Source organism: Dendrobates tinctorius, unplaced genomic scaffold (assembly GCF_039654945.1).
Source record: "Dendrobates tinctorius isolate UK_male_01 unplaced genomic scaffold, ASM3965494v1 ptg000071l, whole genome shotgun sequence".
NCBI lineage: Eukaryota > Metazoa > Chordata > Amphibia > Anura > Dendrobatidae > Dendrobates > Dendrobates tinctorius.
Window position 1 is genome coordinate 7,211,517 of NW_027361739.1, and position 19,990 is coordinate 7,231,506.

General features: G+C 45.3%; 1 protein-coding gene across 2 annotated transcripts in view; it reads right to left on the bottom strand.

The window, feature by feature from the left end:
- The window catches only part of ASIC2 (acid sensing ion channel subunit 2), a 1,315,134-nt gene that overhangs the window by 42,699 nt on the left and 1,252,445 nt on the right, over window positions 1-19,990 (bottom strand). For both annotated transcript variants that reach the window (XM_073582366.1, XM_073582365.1), the window contains exons 4-5: window positions 534-684; window positions 334-390 (exon numbers count right to left, since the gene is read on the bottom strand). In XM_073582366.1, the coding sequence (XP_073438467.1) occupies window positions 334-390; window positions 534-684 (208 nt within the window). The remainder of the gene's footprint in view (window positions 1-333; window positions 391-533; window positions 685-19,990) is intronic.

Genomic DNA, 19,990 nt, shown 5'->3' on the forward strand with positions numbered 1-19,990 from the left:
TGTGTCTTCTGTTGCATTCAGATCACCTGCATTACATACCCATGATCATTTTTTAAACTAAGAAGATGCACTTGACTTCTGCCTTTATTTATTTTTTCTTCAGAAAATCATGTTTGGTTTGCTAAATGTGCACCCAATGAGTCAGTCTAACCATTCGTTCATGTCTATAGCTAGAAGGAATAGGATCGTCTACACATCACTTATTTATCCAGAGGTACCGCGTAATACTAGCATTTCCATCCCATAAAAATTGCAGATACCCAGAGGTCAGTGTGTACATGATGTGCGGCGCAAACTATGAATCTGTGTGTTACTGTGAGGTGCATGACTCACTGAGGGCCGGCTCCGCACACTCCTTGTACTGCTCTGGTGTACAGAAGGGAGCATCACCTAAAAACACAGAGACACCTCATATTAGCGACATGTCATCAGACAATTAGATAGCTCCTAGAATGTACAGCACATAAACCTGAAGAAGCAAACACCCCAATGGTTTTATACCAAGCAGAGAATTCTGTAGTTGCCCGTCTCACCTGGCATGTGTACCATTTTGCAGTTGCAGTTCTCGACAATGTATCTGGTCTCACAGTCAATCCTGCATGCTGATATACTGTATACTGGGAAAAAGTCCGAACCCAGGTCAGAAAAACGACAAACACCCCACGGAGATGGGAGGTATGTCAGCTACGAGAAGAAAACAGAAAAAAAACAACAAAGAACATTTAGCAATTGAACTAAGCAGTGAGCAGTTTCCCATTGAACACAAAAGGTAGCAATATGGAGCTAATTAAATTATATTACTACATTTTTATAACTTAATATTTTAAGCTGCTTTATCTATATTTCTTTTTCTGGAAAACCCCTGAAATTCACCATACACTGCGTTCCAAATGATTAAGCAAATTGGATTTTACTGTCATAAAGGTGTCATTTTTAGTTTTTTTCAAATAAACTCATCTGTGGTATTGTGTCTCAGGGCTCTTTGGTTCACCGAAGTCAATATCAAACACCTGTGATCATTAGTTTTCTAGATGAGCCACTTAGAGGAAAACTATTTAAGGAGGACTTTTCACATTAGTAATCAGGCTACAGGTTGGAAGCAATATGGGAAAGAAAATCAAACTCTGCTGTCAAAAAGCTTCAAATAGTGCAACGCCTTGGACAAGGTATGACAATATTTAACATTTCATACAAACTTTAAAGGGGTCATAGCACTGTGAAGAGAATTGTGGCTGATACAGAGCACAGATGGGTATGTGCAGATAAAGGCATAATAAGGAAGGTTACTTTCACACATATTCACCTGATTAAAGGTACTGTCACACTTAGCGATGTACCAGCGATCCCGACCAGCGATATGACGTGGTCAGGATCGCTGGTACATCGCTAAGTGGTCGCTAGTGAGCTGCCACACAGGCAGATCTCACTAGCGACATCGCTGGGGACGGGGATCGCTACTTACCTGTCAGACGCGGCGATCCTGCGTCCTCCCGCCCGGCTCCATGCGTCACTCGTCCTCACAGCAGGAAGTGCCGCAGGAAGCTGACGACGAGAAACAGTCCTGAACGTTCTCGCGCGATCAGCGATAACCAGCGGGAGAGCCGGTCATAGGTAAGTATCAGACACAGAGATATCGCTAGCAATATCGCTATAACGTCACTAGTTATAGCGATATTGCTAGCGATATCTCTTAGTGTGACATGCCCTTAAGAGAGCAGCTGACAAGCAGCAAACAGGTATTTGAAGCTGCTGAAGCCATCGGAGTCCTGTGAACCTCAAGGGGTAGGATTTTTCAGAGTCTTTCAGTTGTGCATAAACCTACTATACAGCCACCCCTAAACAGTGCTCAAAATGGTTGCAGTGGGCCCAAACATACATGAAGCCTAATTTTAAAACAGTCTTGATTACTCATGAGTGCTGTGTAACTCTGGATGGTACAGATGGATGGAATAGTGAATGTTTGACAAATGGCCACCATGTCCCAACAAGGCTGCGACATAAGCAGGTAGATGGCGGAGTCATGTTTTGGGCTGTAATCATGGGGATAGAGCTGGTGTGAGGCAGTTCACATGAAAACAGCAGCTCTGGGAAACTATGCTCACATCCTGCAAAGAAGTTCAATCAGAAACTTTACAAAAACTCTCAAGTTCAATGAATGCAAGAATTGTGAAGGTGCTATCAAAGAAGGCAAATAAGGGGTCCTATGTTAACAGATAACTTGGCCTAGTAGCATAGCTACTGAGGGGGGCAAAAGTCACTGTTGTCCCGCAATTTCATGTCACAGTTGATGTCTAGGGAGGTAGGGAGCTTATTTAGTTACAGCTTGGGTCTTATTATAAGCCCAGCCTGTTAGTATATCAAGCCCCCATTCAGTAACCATGGCATGAGCTGCAATGTATTTAAAGGGGTTGTACTGGCTAAATCTACAAGTCTGTAGTCAATCTGTGTGGCTGTCAGCTTGCGAATCTTCACATCTTGCGCACAGTGAGAATTTGCCATTGGCCACTGCGGCGAGTATGTGATTTGCATACTCCTGGCCACATGCCGACTATATGTGCGCGGTCTCACTCAATACAAGTGTATTGAGCAAGATTGGAAATAGTTTAGTCGGAATGTGGCCAGGAGTATGCAAATCACATACTTGAGGTCACATGACCACTCACTCCTCGCACCGAAGAATTCTGACAGTGTACTGGATGCGCAATTTAAGGATTCTTGTCTGTGGAAATACAGTTACTGCAAATTTGTAGAATAAGACCAGACAATTTATTTAATAATTAAATAATAAGCAGCCTATTATTTGTATAAAATTATTAAAGTGGTTGTCCAGGCTTATGATCTGGCAGTCTGCAGTCACTGCAGACTTTTACCTCGACAGGGTGTGGTGTGCCTGCTGTCATGAGTCTCCAATATCATTAGTGTGATCGGGCGGTCATGTGATCACATGTTTGCTATTTGCATGTGTCAACTAGAAAAGTTTTGCTTCTCTCAATAGGAGATCATTGAAAGAACCCCACAAAGTCTAGTTGACACATGCAAATAGCAAACATGCCACATGACAGCCTGATCACATAAGCAATGCAAGGGACTTATGGGCCATTACTACTATACATCAGGGGGACTCAAGGGACATTATTTCCATGTATAGGGGGACTTGGAGGACATTATTACCATACATGGGGGGACTCGGAGGACATTAATACCATACATGGGGGGGGACTCATGGGACATTATCACTATACATAGGGGACTCGAGGGACATTATTACTATACATGGGGGACTTATGGGACATTATTACTATACATGGGGGGACTCAGTGGACATTATTACCATACATGGGGGGATTCGGAGGACTTTATTACCATACATGGGGGGACTCGAGGGACATTATTACTATACATGGGGGGACTCGGGACATTATAACTATACATGAAGAGACTCAGAGGACATTATTACTATACATGGGGGGACTCGAGGGACATTATAACTATACATGAAGAGACTCAGGGGACATTATTACTATACATGGGGGGACTCGAGGGACATTATAACTATACATGAAGAGACTCGGGACATTATTACTATACATGGGGGACTCGAGGGACATTATAACTATACATGAAGAGACTCAGGGGACATTATTACTAGACATGGGGGGACTCGAGGGACATTATTATTTGACATGGGGGACTCAGGACACATTATTACTACACAAGGGGGAACTCAGGGGACATTATTACTATACATGGTGGGACTCAGAGAACATCAATATTATACATGTGGGGACTCAGGGGACATTATTACTATACAAAGGGGGACTCGGGACATTATTACTATATATGGTATGACTCAGAGAACATTATTATTATACATGGTGGGACTCAGAGAACATTAATACTATACATGGGGGGACTCAGAGAACATTATTACTATACATGGGGATTCAGGGGACATTATTAAATGTTAAGTGGGCAGGTAAGAAGCATTATTGTTATAGGGTCACTCAAAGGTGCACATGGTACATTATTAGTTTCTGGGGGGAGGCAAAATGAGGGCACTGTTTTCTAGGACACTTGCACAAGGCAGTAAAATTTTAGGGGCCCACTGTGATGTTTCACCCCCTAAGCTGAACCCCTAGCTACGCCTCTGACTAGACCTGTTAGGCCACATGCACACATTGAGTATTTGGTGAGTTTTTTTACCCCAGTATTTTTAAGCCAAAATCAGGAGTGGGTGATAAATACAGAAGTGGTGCAAATGTTTCTATCATGCTTTTCCTCTGACAGCTCCTGGTTTTGGCTTACAAAAACTGGGGTAAAAAAACGCACCAAATACTCAATGTGTGCACATGGCCTTAAGATGTTTCTGATTGAAAAAGTTTTTGATTTTCAGTTCTTTGGAACAGGGCATTTTAGTTTTGAAAAAAACAAATACTGTTATCATTTGCAGATTTGTAGTTGATTGTTTAAACATTTATTATATTGACTTATTTGCATTGACCGTTTAGGGAAATCAGAGAAAAAATAGCATTTGCATAACAATTTAGAAGGGAGTGTATGGAAAACTCATTTACTGTTATGGCTAGATGATGGGTAAGATGTGTCCAAATAAGTGTGGTGGCTCCAGCAAGCTTTCTATAGACAGAAACGCTCCAGGGGGATCTCACAGATACTGCCAACTACGATGCCTGTTGGATATAAAGATTTACCTATCACATGTACGGTGGGATGTGCTATAATATCCATCTGTGTTTTCTGCATGTTTTCACCTCTCTGCAGGTTATACAATGAAAGGCACCCTATGTAAGTGCGACCACAAACAGAAGAGGGTCCCTGAGCAAGAACAGTACATGAGCCCATCTCAGTCCAATATCCATCTCTCTGTCAGAAGTTTCTTTGGAGGTGGTACTGGACCCCCTTACCTCATGGACCCCTGTGCGGCTGCACCAATAATATGTCCACCCATGACCGTATGTCCCCACTGTGCATAAACGGCGAACACCATCTTTACCCTATAGTGTTAACCAGGCCTGGATTGACTAATTGGGTTATAAAAATATAATGATTTGCAGTAATTTGTATGACAAGTGGCGTTTGCACGGCGCATACAGACTAATGTTTATATATGTGTGTGGATTTAAGTAGAATTTATGACGCCTGCCTCCCATCCAGCCAGAAAGCGCTCCTCAGTGCTGTTTGCTCCAGTCTTCTAATATATGTGCTAGCAGCTGCAGGAGTGGGAGCGCGCCGAGTCCCCAGCCGATCCCTCCCTGTGTTTTCTATTTCTGAATATTTCATAGCTACATCTTTTTCATTTAAGCCACAGCATTCTGTCTTGTCTGCTTTATTTTAGCAGTAATAGCTTCACCAGTTACGGTTTTAGAAAATTAAGCGATTGCTTTTTCTTAACCCTTCACAGCTGGAGTATTTTTATACCACATATATTAGTTTGCTATGTGTAAAAGCAGAGGTGCCGTTCCAAATCACATCCAGAGAGGTCTATCTCCTAAAAGAATTGGAAATATGTCCATTCTTACTGGGACACTGTTTAAAGGGGTTTCCCCCAACTCCATTCACGTCAATGGGCAGGCAATTGTCTGCAGACAATTAAAGGAGTGTCAGTCCGAAATAAGACATGGAGGATTCTTAATTCCCCTGACAAATCAATTTTCAGTGCTCCTATACACATTATACTGTTGGCATGGAACATAGGGAAGGGGTGAAGAAAGAAAAGGGATGTGTAATAAAACATAACTTTTATTAATAATTTGGTAAAATATACTAAAAACGTAACCAAAAATCCATGGAGAATGTTTATTGGATTACAATATAATTATTACGTGGTCCAATATTACCCGATGGATCGCAGTGCTCAATGATGTATTGTTGGAAAATCCATGACTATTGTCACTTGTAGATTTAAAAGGTTTGACAGAATTATCAGTCTAGAGATAATGTAACTATAATGATTAAAAATTATAGGGGATAATAGAGTGATGTACATACTCTTTGTAGGTAGACCCCTAATAGCTGTCTCCTGCTGTGATCCCACGTGTCAGGGTTGGTAAGTATTTCCAGCAAGCCTGTGTTCATGCATTTAAACAGACTCTATCATAGGGTATTTGCAATTCTACCTGTACAAATCCCCTGACGCAGTGCGCAGGCGCAGTGAAAGGTCAGAGAGGTCCTGCGCCTGCGCACTGCAGTACTTTTCTCTGCCCACAATAGGGCCGATATAGTATGCCTGCGTAGGAGCCGCGGCAGAAGCAAGGAGGAGGATGTCATCTTTAGAAGATGGGAGGCGCCGGACCGGACTGCGACACCCATCGGACCGGACCGGACCCCCGGGTGAGTATAATCGAACTCGTTTTTCTTATCATTCAGGTTACATCGGGGGCTTATCTACAGCATTACAGACTTTTCATACCTCAAGAAAAAACTCTTCCTCCTTTTCCCCAACGCAAAGAAAGAATCCAGTCATTAACGAAAACCTATCTTTAATGGAGAGTAAAACATTTACAATAATTCTCATCTTCTCAAAAGCCCATTGTTGGAGGGGTAAGGTCGCAGCTCTGGATTAATTAAACACCGGAAGCTGTGGGTGATATGCTGTCGGACTCTCGGCACATGTTATCCCGATTTAATAATAAACATCCAAACCATCAACCATCAAATTACCTCAATAACAAAAGAAGAAAAACAAAAGAAAGGGAAGGGAGGGTGGGAAGCTCCTAGCTCCCAGGTTCAAAAGAAGTCCAGCAGCCTCTGGCCCCCGCCTTATATACCCCTTAGGGGGAGGAGGAATGATCCACATACAAAAATTAAATGGGGGTGGAGTTTTTGCTTCCTTTCACCCTTTCCCTGCGCCTAGGAAAAGAGGGCAATGCACGTTAAACCCACAGGCTGATCAGTCAGGGGCCCCAGCAAATAAAGCCGAGTTCCCTCAGAATGCTGTAGATAAACCCCTGATGGCGGTGACCGCATCTCATAGGGCAAAAATGAGGTGACAGATTCCCTTTAAGGGGTAACGTTTCTCCTTGTGGAGAGTGACATGTCAATTTAAGGAGGCTTATTCACTGTGCAATGCTCCTCTGGGAAATTAAATATACAAATTGCCTCTTCAGAGAGGAAGAGGACTAGAACTCTATAGGCATGCCACTGTATCATTGAAGGGTCAATAGTGACTTATAGGATTGTGGCGTGGAACTACAGAGTTCTAGTCCTCTTCCTCTCTGAAATGGCAATTTGCATACTGAATGACTGCAAGCATTATAGCATTATTTCATGGCAGCTTTGGTCTTCAGAGAATGGTAGTAGAAGTATTCCTTGCCTTCCTGTTTTTATATCTGTATCAGCAACATTAATGGATATTACAATAAATATGTGACAGTCTGCTCATAAATAGATACATTAGATGAGACTGTCAGCTTTGTATCTCTGTGTGATTACGTATGTAGCCACTTAATGATTTGCATTAGTCAATGTATTGTTCTGCTGCAGGTAATATCAGAGGTAATATCAGACATAATTAACAATATAACCTGGTGGACATGCAACCCACCCCCAGAGCCATATACAGGGACAGAACCCAGCGTGACATCTCTACTACATACACTGTGTTTCTGCAGAATGATTTCTCCTGCAAATTACACATATTAGTGTCTCTGCCAATACGTACAGCCAAGAGAAGGCCATGCTTTCAAACTCTCTGCTTCATCATGTAAACTCTCCCCTCGCCCTATATTACTTGTCTTCTCTTGCTGAAGTGTTAATAATTAGAAGACTTAGATTCTTCTTTTCTTCCTTCCTCAGTGAGATCATTGTCTTGATCAGAGAGGAATTTTGGATGACTATCCTTTTTATTTTGTATGCAGGATAGTCACGTTGCCATTTTTACAACCTGTTCAGAAATACAAAAATTTTTTTTTTTCTTTAAACAGCACCACTTTTTTTCATTGGACTTGGTTTGGTATTGCAGCTCAGCTCAAATCACTCAAAGGACATATGTTTGGAAAATAAATAGATCTTTTTTTTTCTAATGCTGGGCTCTTTTACGCTTTAATGATGTATAGGTGTGACGTCTGCCTGCGGGTCTGGGCTGCAGCCAGGCAACACCCCGAGAAACACTGATACCCTTTACCCCTATACAGGGATCTGGATTTATAGCAGAGCCCAGGAGGCGCTGTCTGAATAGGAGCAGTGACCAGAGCAGGACGGTCGCCAGAAAGGTGTTCCAATACAGGACACAAACGTGGAGATATGCAAGTCTAAACCAGTCGGACAGCAATGGTACAAAAACGGTAGACAGAAGCAGAGTCAGATTCAGGCCGAGAGTCATAAACCAGGAGAGTAGCAGAGGTACAGAATCGTTAGGCAGAGGCAGAGTCAGATTCAGGCCGAAAGTCATAAACCAGAAGAGTAGCAGAGGTACAGAATCGTTAGGCAGAAGGAGAGTCAGAAGTCCAGGTCAAAGTCAGAGTCAGTCAGAAAGTAATTCACACAGTAACACACGGGGGGAACCAAGAATATATCCGGCGGCTTGCAAGTCCAGTCCCAAGGTATTTCAGGGATCAGGTCACCCCTCATAGGTTCCTGAACTGATGATGTCATCAGTACCGCCCCCAGGACCAGGCCAGATGGAGATGCAGTAACCTCTTGATGACTGACAGAGGGGCGGAGCCTGCGTCCACCAGATGCCTGCGCAGGTGCCCTTACTCTGTCAGCACCATAACTCCCGGGCGAGCCATAGCGCCTCCTAGTGACCACGACAGGAGCAGCAGACCCAGAATTTAACGGCGACGTGACAGACCGGCGCCTCCTAGAGGCTAAAGGCGGGACAGTAGGCTCTGAGCCTGACGTGACAGAACCACGGCCCCTTCCAGTGGCCGAGGCAGGAACAGCCGTCCCTGAGTCTGACGATAAAGTGGCGGTACGGCGCCTCCTAGTGGCCGCGACCGGAACAGCAGGCCCTAAGTCTGGCGGAAACGTGACAGTACCCCCCCCTCCAAGAGGGTCCTCCGGACCCTCAAAACCCGGTTTATCAGGGTGAAGGAGGTGAAACCTTCTAATCAACCCCTTGGCATGAATGTCACTAGCGGGGACCCAGGACCTCTCCTCTGGGCCATAGCCTTTCCAATGAACTAAATATTGCACAGACTTTCTCACTAAACGGGAATCAAGGATGCCCTGGACTTCGTACTCCAAGGCACCCTTGACCAAAACTGGAGGAGGAGGGGATTGGATGGGACGAATTGGGGAGCGGTACACCTTGAGAAGGGATTTGTGGAAAACATTAGGAATTTTAAAAGCCTGAGGGAGCTTTAAACGAAAGGCTACCGGGTTAATTACTTCTAATATCTCGTAGGGACCAATAAACCTGGGCCCCAGTTTGGCAGACGGCACCTTAAGCTTAATGTTTCTGGTAGACAGCCAAACTTTGTCCCCAACTCCTAGGTGCGGCCCCGTGGACCTCCGTTTATTTGCGGCCGAAGCCTGCCTGACCTGGGACCCTTTCAAGTTTGTGTTCACCTCTGACCAGATTGTCCTTAAGTTACGTATGGAATTCTCTACTCCCGGAAGCTCCGACATCTTGGCCGAAAAGGAACCAAAACGTGGGTGCAAACCATGATTGCAGAAGAACGGGGTGGTTTTGATAGATTCCTGGTATTGGTTATTTAGAGCGAACTCAGCTAATGGGAGATGTTCCGCCCAATCAGACTGATGTTCCGAGACATAGCAGCGAAGATATTGCTCTAGAGCCTGGTTGGTACGCTCCGTTTGACCATTGGTCTCAGGGTGGTAAGCGGAGGAGAAGGATAATTCAATACCAATACGTTTGCAGAATGCCCTCCAGAATTTGGAAACAAACTGGGTACCTCGGTCGGACACGATATTCTCTGGAGCGCCATGCAGCCTTATCACATGAACAATAAACAACTTACTCAGAGTTTCTGAATTAGGTAATCCAGAGAGGGGAACGAAATGACATTGCTTACTGAACCTGTCCACCACCACCCAGATACATGTTTTCCCCTCTGAGGGTGGTAGGTCAGTAATGAAGTCCATGGAGATGTGGGTCCATGGACTCTCTGGAGCGGGCAAGGACTGGAGCCAGCCGGCAGGCCGATTGTGAGGGGACTTGGCGCGAGCACAGATTTCACAAGCTAGTACAAAATCCTTGCAGTCCTTAACTACCGTTGGCCACCAAAAACTCCTAGTCACAAGTCTGGCGGTATTATTGACCCCAGGATGGCCTGCCAGGACAGAGTCGTGCGACTCCTTCAGAACTTGTAGGCGAAACGGCGCTGGAACAAACAATTTCTGGGGGGGCGTCGAGTCAGGGGCTGGTTCTGGGGATCTACGGATCTCCTCCAGAAGGTCCAGAGACACAGCCGACACAACAATACCATTGGCCAGTATTGGAACTGGCTCCGAGTCCTCAGCCTGTGAGGGGCAGAAACTTCGAGAGAGAGCATCAGCCCTCACATTTTTGGTACCAGGACGAAAGGTTATTAAGAAGTCAAACCTAGAGAAGAACAAGGCCCACCTCGCTTGTCTAGGATTTAATCTTTTAGCTGACTCCAGGTAAGTCAGATTCTTGTGATCTGTAATCACAGTGATCTTATGTTTGGCGCCTTCGAGGAAGTGGCGCCATTCCTCGAAGGCCCATTTGATCGCCAATAACTCCCGATTACCTATATCGTAATTTTTCTCAGTGGGAGAGAATTTGCGGGAGAAAAAGGCACATGGGCGAAGCTGAGTGAGTGATGCAGTGCCTTGCGACAGCACTGCTCCCACTCCGACCTCAGAGGCGTCCACCTCTACAATAAACGGGCGGTCCAGATCAGGCTGAACCAAAACTGGGTTGGCTACAAAGCACTCTTTTAACAAAGCAAAAGCCTGAATTGCCTCAGGGTTCCAATTGGTCACGTCTGCCCCTTTTCGGGTCAAATCCGTGAGTGGTTTAGCAATTTCGGAGAAACCCCTGATGAATTTTCGGTAATAATTTGCAAACCCTAAAAATCGCTGCAGCGCTTTTAGCGACTTGGGTTGCACCCAAGTTTTAATAGGTTGGATCTTGGCAGGATCCATACGGAAGCCTGTGCTTGAAACCACATATCCTAAAAATTGTACCTCCTCCGCAAAAAAAACACATTTCTCCAGTTTAGCGAACAGGGAGTGTTCTCGCAGTCTCTGCAGTACGGAGCGAACGTGCTGAGCATGTGTCACAGGGTCAGCAGAATAAATCAAAATGTCATCTAAATACACGACGACATACACCCCACAAATGTCCCTGAAAATGTCATTTACAAAGTGCTGGAACACGGCAGGTGCGTTACTGAGTCCGAAGGGCATTACCAGGTACTCAAAGTGGCCAAGAGGGGTATTAAAGGCTGTTTTCCACTCATCCCCGTCTCTTATGCGGACTAGATTGTATGCCCCCCGGAGGTCCAGTTTAGTAAACCAACGGGCTCCCATTAGTTGATTAAAAAGATCAGGGATGAGTGGAAGCGGATACTGGTTCTTAATGGTGATTGCATTCAATTCCCGGTAATCAATGCAGGGTCTGAGACCACCATCTTTCTTTTCTACAAAGAAGAAGCCAGCTCCAACTGGTGAAATGGACGGTCTAATAAACCCCTTTTTTAAGCTATCAGCTATGTACTCGTTCATAGCCTGACGCTCTGGACCTGAGAGATTAAATATTCTCCCTTTTGGGAGACGGGCATCTGGAATCAGATCTATAGGGCAATCATACTTTCTGTGAGGGGGTAGCATTTCAGATTTTGCAATAGAGAAGACATCCTCAAAATCTCTGAAGGCAAACGGTATGTGGAGGGGTTTAACTTTAACTTGGTTTACTGTTAGCGACATGCAGTTTTCCTGACAGTGTGAACTCCAGCGTATAACATCGCCTAGGTGCCAGTCGATGACTGGGTTATGCTGGCGTAGCCATGGCATCCCCAATATGACTGCAGCAGACAAATTATCCATCACAAAAAATGACATAACCTCGGTATGCAATGCTCCCACCGACATAGTGATTTTGTCAGTAACAAATTTAACCCCCTCCTGGACAATAGATGTGCCATTAATAGCCGTAGTTTTTATAGGGGCATTAAGTTTTAATAGGGGTACACCGAGACTTTTAGCAACCAAAGAATCCATAAAATTCCCTTCAGACCCACAATCCACATATGCGTTCACACACTGAGATTTCTGACCAATAGAAAGGGCAATAGGCAATAAAACTTTAGCCGCATCTGCGGGCAATACCTGTGCCCCTGGGCAACCATAGCCAGAGTTGCCCAGAGGCCGATGTCTCAGTAGTATGGATCTCTGATGCTCAGCTCTCTCTCTGAAGGCTCCAGACTGCAGCATACTGGTGCAGGAAGATGAAAGTGCTCCTTCCGGCTGTGCACTGAACCAGGTGTTTAGGCCAGAAATCAGCTCAATCAGAAGAAGGGAGAGAAAAAAAAAAAAAAAGTTCAGGGAGACTGCTTTTGTATATGGTGGATATATACACAAGAAGCAGTTTTTTTGTATGTGGGCGGATATAATGTGACGTCTGCCTGCGGGTCTGGGCTGCAGCCAGGCAACACCCCGAGAAACACTGATACCCTTTACCCCTATACAGGGATCTGGATTTATAGCAGAGCCCAGGAGGCGCTGTCTGAATAGGAGCAGTGACCAGAGCAGGACGGTCGCCAGAAAGGTGTTCCAATACAGGACACAAACGTGGAGATATGCAAGTCTAAACCAGTCGGACAGCAATGGTACAAAAACGGTAGACAGAAGCAGAGTCAGATTCAGGCCGAGAGTCATAAACCAGGAGAGTAGCAGAGGTACAGAATCGTTAGGCAGAGGCAGAGTCAGATTCAGGCCGAAAGTCATAAACCAGAAGAGTAGCAGAGGTACAGAATCGTTAGGCAGAAGGAGAGTCAGAAGTCCAGGTCAAAGTCAGAGTCAGTCAGAAAGTAATTCACACAGTAACACACGGGGGGAACCAAGAATATATCCGGCGGCTTGCAAGTCCAGTCCCAAGGTATTTCAGGGATCAGGTCACCCCTCATAGGTTCCTGAACTGATGATGTCATCAGTACCGCCCCCAGGACCAGGCCAGATGGAGATGCAGTAACCTCTTGATGACTGACAGAGGGGCGGAGCCTGCGTCCACCAGATGCCTGCGCAGGTGCCCTTACTCTGTCAGCACCATAACTCCCGGGCGAGCCATAGCGCCTCCTAGTGACCACGACAGGAGCAGCAGACCCAGAATTTAACGGCGACGTGACAGACCGGCGCCTCCTAGAGGCTAAAGGCGGGACAGTAGGCTCTGAGCCTGACGTGACAGAACCACGGCCCCTTCCAGAGGCCGAGGCAGGAACAGCCGTCCCTGAGTCTGACGATAAAGTGGCGGTACGGCGCCTCCTAGTGGCCGCGACCGGAACAGCAGGCCCTAAGTCTGGCGGAAACGTGACAATAGGTACATCAGTACTGGGGCGCCAATATGTGAAGGGGGCTAAGGAGATGAGCCCCCTCTGCACACATTTTCTGATAGTCGGCATCTGTGTCTAACATCAGCGAACTGAGCTGAGCTCCGATCACTGCTGTTAATCATTTACATGACACTGTCTATCTCTAAGAGTCGCTTTGAAACAGACTGGCCAGAGCATACTGCCACACGTTGCAGACACTAGTGCGTGGGAAACTTGTTACTTGGGAGGACACTCTCTATCTCTGCTAATTGACTCCAACTGCCACATCTCCACAAGGACCAACGGAAAGCCAGCATCTCTGGGCACGCAAAACTAAGTGCCACTTCAACCTACACACAATTTCAGACTGCAGGGGACATCTCTACCCTCTGGAAACGGGTTCCTGGTGTATGCTGCAGGAGTTTACATGCTAATAGTGCCGCAGCCCCCCTTTTTGTTGATACATCCAGTAACAGTTTCATTTCAGGCAGGGTTACACACAGAACCTACCTGGGTGCCAGCAGCTTTTAGTAATACCAAATGGGTTAGAACCAGTGTGCTTGTGTATTTGTATGAACAGCTTTTAAATAAAGTCATTGCCAATGCGTGCACACACCGGTTTCCATTGGTCTATCTGTCAGTGGGCACCAGTAGGTTATCATGGCAGCCGGGGTCCTACTGAAGGCCCTCCTCACTGCTATCTTGGTACTCCTGTAAAACCCAGCTAGAAGCTGAGTTTCATAAGAGATCATGATTTACACTATATACTTCAGTATCATGGTATTGCAGTTATGAAGTGTAACCAATCAGATAATTGCAGGTTCAAATCCCCGTAAGGGACTAAAGAAAAAGTAAAAAATGAAAAAAGTTTTTTAAAAAAATGTAAGAAAATATAAAACTCGAAATTACCCCACTTTGTCTCCATAAACATTATAGAAATTAGAAATCTGGTCTATTTAAATATAAATATAAAATAAACCTAAATGGTAGACAACATACAGTACAGACCAAAAGTTTGGACACACCTTCTCAAAGAGTTTTCTTTATTTTCATGACTATGAAAATTGTAGATTCACTCTGAAGGCATCAAAACTATGAATTAACACATGTGGAATTATATAATTAACAAAAAAGTGTGAAACAACTGAAAACATGTCTTATATTCTAGGTTCTTCAAAGTAGCCTTTTGCTTTGATTACTACTTTGCACACTCTTGGCATTCTCTTGATGAGCTTCGAGAGGTAGTCACTGGAAATGGTTTTCACTTCACAGGTGTGCCCTATCAGGTTTAATAAGTGGGATTTCTTGCCTTATAAATGGGGTTGGGGCCATCAGTTGTGTTGTGCAGAAGTCTGGTGGATACACAGCTGATAGTCCTACTGAATAGACTGTTAGCTGCTTTTTTCTTGCCATAATACAAATTCTAAGTAAAGAAAAGCGAGTGGCCATCATTACTTTAAGAAATGACGGTCAGTCAGTCCGAAAGATTGGGAAAACTTTGAAAGTGTCCCCAAGTGCAGTGGCAAAAACCATCAAGCGCTACAAAGAAACTGGCTCACATGAGGACCGCCCCAGGAAAGGAAGATGAAGAGTCACCTCTGCTGTGGAGGATAAGTTCATCTGAGTCACCAGCCTCAGAAAATCGCAGGTTAACAGCAGCTCAGATTAGAGACCAGGTCAATGCCACACAGAGTTCTAGCAGCAGACACATCTCTACAACAACTGTTAAGAGGAGACTTTGTGCAGCAGGCCTTCATGGTAAAATAGCTGCTAGGAAACCACTGTTAAGTACAGGCAACAAGCAGAAGAGACTTATTTGGGCTAAAGAACACAAGGAATGGACATTAGACCAGTGGAAATCTGTGCTTTGGTCTGATGAGTCCAAATTTGAGATCTTTGGTTCCAACCACCGTGTCTTTGTGTGACATAGAAAAGGTGAACGGATGGACTCTACATGCCTGGTTCCCACCGTGAAGCATGGAGGAGGAGGTGTGATGGTGTGGGAGTGCTTTGCTGGTCACACTGTTGCAGATTTATTCAAAATTGAAGGCATACTGAACCAGCATGGCTACCACAGCATCTTGTAGCGGCATGCTATTCCATCCGGTTTGCGTTTAGTTGGACCATCATTTATTTTTCAACAGAACAATGACCCCAAACACATCTCCAGGCTGTGTAAGGGCTGTTTGACCAAGAAGGAGAGTGATGGGGTGCTACAACAGATGACCTGGCCTCCACAGTCACCAGACCTGAACCCAATCGAGATGGTTTGGGGTGAACTGGACCGCAGAGTGAAGGCAAAAGGGCCAACAAGTGCTAAGCATCTCTGGGAACTCCTTCAAGACTGTTGGAAGACCATTTCTGGTGACTACCTCTTGAAGCTCATCAAGAGAATGCCAAGAGTGTGCAAAGCAGTAATCAAAGCAAAAGGTGGCTACATTGAAGAACCTAGAATAATTATGACATATTTTCAGTTTGTTTCACACTTTTTTGCTAATTATATAATTCCACATGTGTTAATTCATAGTTTTGATGCCTTCAGAGTGAATCTACAATTTTCAAAGTCATGAAAATAAAGAAAACTCTTTGAATGAGAAGGTGTGTCCAAACTTTTGGTCTGTACTGTAAAAAGAAAAAAATCAGAATGCCAGAATTGAGTGTTTTCAGTCACCACACCTCCCAAAAAATGAAATGAAAAGAGATGGAAACATCGCATGTACGCCACATTGGTATCAATAAAACAGTTGGCACACTACACAAAAACCAAATACTCACACAGCTGAATTAAACAACTAACAAAAAAAATTATGAAAAATAAAAATGGTACGGGTCTTGCAAAATGGTGACATAATCTTAACTTTGTTTTTACTTAGAGTGCTGAATTTTTTTCACTGCATAATTAAAAATTAACATAGGTAAGCTGAGTATTGCCATAATTGTACTGACCTAGAAAATCAAATTACCTGGTCATTCCTGACATTAAATGAATGTCATTACAGCAAAACAATTGTGGAATTGCATTTTTTAAATCATTTCATCCCACTTGGAATTTTTTTTTCCTGTTTTTCAGGACATTGTATGGTATAAAAGATGGTGTCATTCAAAAACTACAACTCACTCTGCAAAAAAACAATCCCTCATAAAGCTATGTTGCCAAAAAACAAAAAAAAAATATGGGTCTTGGTAGAAGGGGAGGGAAAATGCAAATATAATAATGAAAATTTGGTGTGGATGTGAGGGGTTAAAGGGAACCTGTCAGCTGATTCATGATGCCCGAACCGCAGGCAGCATGAATCAGTGCCTTACTGCATGATTGCAGCCAGGTATATTATTCTCTGAACACTCCGGAGTTTCAGAGAAAACTATACTAGAGTTCAATAGCCGGAGACAAGACTATTCCAACAGCGTACCTGGCCGCCTTGTCTCAGTGCTGCTCCAGGTGATTGATATGTTTCCTGCTATTGAGAGACCTCTCAATCACATGCAGCAGTGGTGGAATAGCTGGTTGGGGCGGAGACAAACTACTCTTGTTAGACCTGAAGAGACTGTTGCACTTACTTTGTCAGATTTGGTATATAATCAAAATGAGCAGGAAATGGACAGACCTGACAACCTTCAAAGAGGATTTTACAGCCATTCATTTTCAATGAAAGTACACCAGCCTGATCAGGTCTAAGAGATCTACTTAATAATAATTAAATGATTTATCTTAATGAGTCTTTAGTAGGTAAGGAGAAGAACCAGGTCAGGTGTACCTTTTCCGTTACTGATCCGCAACTGTCGGGGCTGTCACATCTGTTGCACAGGGGAAAGCTTAAGGCCCCGGACCGTTCTTTGCACTCAGTGACAGGGGGCGCAGCTAAGCTTAAAAAGCCACAGCGTGTGGGAAACGAGGCAGTCTTGGTGGGAACGCACATCACACAGGTGGACAGTGTTAGTGCTCTGACCTCGGAGCATCGCGTCGGAGTGGGCCCAAGTCTGAGGGGCTGCAGCACCACGACCTGAGATTGTTGACAGACACTTGCCTCGTGTCCGCCGACTCCGCTGCTACCGCTGACACCACTGACGCCGCTGACACTTCTGACGCCACCGATACCGCTGACTGTGAGTCATAAGGCCGTGGGAGTAATGTAGACACCAGAGATGAGCGACTTTGCCTTTTTTCGGGTCAAATCGGGTTTCATGAAACCCGACTTTCGCAAAAGTCGGGTCGAACGAAATCGGCCGATTATCGTGAAAAGTCGAAGGCCGACTGAAACACAAAACCCAATGCAAGTCAATGGGGAAGAAAAGTCGGCAGTGAGTGGAGGACAGGAAACAAACCTACAGTGCCCATTTTAATGCCAAAAACATCAATTCTTATTACTTAAGCTTGTCAACCTTAATTTACTTTATAATAATAGTTAGGCATTGAAAACTGGGGGTTATTTGGCTAAAGTTGTGGGGGGGGGTAGGGCTGGCTCCAGATTTTCGTGGGCCCAGGGCCAAAGAGTGTCATTGGGCTCCTTTATCACATGCCACAATTCATGATCCTCTGATACGGCAGAGAAATAGCGGTATAGTACAATGAAAAATACTTCACTTCTTACATCACATGACTGATATCCATTTTAAAATCTCCAATAGCTCCAAAAACGGACAGTATATTACTCCATAGAGTATTATGGCCACCGCATAGTGCGCTATACAGAGTAATGAGGCCCATATATTTCTCCATACAGAATCATTGGTCCCATATAATGTTCGATTCAGTATATGATGAGCTCCACATAATGCTACAGTATATGTTTGTCCCCATGGATGAAGCTCCACTGTCTTATGGGCCCAAATAATGCTCCATATATAATGGGCTTCATTTCTAATGCTCCAGTGTATAATGGGCCCTGTAAATGCTGCTCCAGTGTCTGATGTCCACCTTTGGAATGCCCCAGTGTATGGTGGGCCCCATATATCATTCTCCAGAGTATAGTGCTCTCCAAAAATTGCTCCCAACCTTTAAAACAATTAAATAAGTCTCCTCGCTAGGGAATCCCTGTACTAGTCTGGACTCCTCGTCGTCCCCATCTTCCATCTCTCTGCACTTGGACTGTTTAGGCAGAGGGCATACAGACGTGATATCATCGCGCTCTCTGACCAGAATGTCACTGTCAAGAAATGCGGAAGACGTCACGGCGGTGGAGCAGGAAGAGGTAAGTATTTCAACTTTACAAGTGCTGTGATCCTGAGCAAGCAGGGGGTCCCACTCGTTGGCGACAGCACTAGCATAGGGCCCCTCATAGTACGGCGCTGTGTCTGATGGCGGGACCGGCAGAGACACTTTTGCGTACTATGAGGGTCCCTGTGCCAGTGCCGTCGCCCATGAGTATGCCCCCCCATCTGCTCAAGGAACCTGCACCTTCATCTGCATCTTCCTCTTTGTCACCGTGTAAGGTGGTATAGTATGCGGGAAGGGGAACCTGAGTTTCATCAGGGTCAGATTCTGGCTGTGTAGAGTGCGAGGGGATTGTAGTGGTCTGGGTCAATGTACCAGCAGAATCATCTAGCAGTGGTTGGGCATCAGTGCACTTGTGGCACCCCCAGGAGTACGGTCACCACAGTGGCATTACCTTCCTCCTAGGGAGTGTGATGTCATGCTTGGGAGCAACGAAGGATCTCTAGCAGTTAAACCAACACACAACACAGTTCCCACTCCAGGCCAGCAGGGAGAGCTCTGAACCTGACTGCTGAGGAGCTGCTCTCTGTGGTCGGGAGGAGGGAAGTTAGGGCAGTGTGTGAAGGGAAGGGAAAGCGTGTGGATGTGAGAAGGGGAGCTGGAGGATGAGCAGAGTTAAGGCTCACTCCTAGCTGGAGCGCATGGTCCGGATTCCTTTCTCCAAGTTTGTAGGGAAACTGACGGTCCTGCAGCAGAAACCGGAGGAAGTAGCAGCTGTAAATGCTCTGTTCCCAGCTAAGGCTCGGAGGCCCCAGCAGCGACTTGTGTGAGCCAGAAGGAAAAGGCGACGGCTGCCTGCCATACGAGAAAGTTTCAAAAGAGAGTCAACAGGGGGAACTTCAGTGAACTCAGTACTGCGAGAACATCAGATAAGCACTAGAACGGAGGCCACTCTACCTATCTGCAAAGACAGAATTCCTAATTTGCTTCCAGGCAGACCAACTCCTTCTCCATCTGTACTCTGGGTCCTGTACGGCACTTACCAAGTACAGGTAAAGGAACTGCACGACTGTGTCTGTCATCTTTCTCCTGTGCCTGGCGCACGGCTCTGCTACATCCTGCACTGCACACCATCTATCAACTGTCACGGGAAGCTTAGGAAACTCTAGGCTGAACCCCAGGGCCCCTGCGGTGTCCCTCAGACTAGAGGAAACCCTGAATTTCCCTGAACCCAGGGTTTACATTGAAGGTGTGCCTGCCTGGGCCTCCACCCTGTCCTTGTCTCCTGTCCAGCCCTAAGCTGAACCCACCACCCTCCACCCAGTGAAGAGACCAAACACCAGACCCCACAAATAAGTAAGGA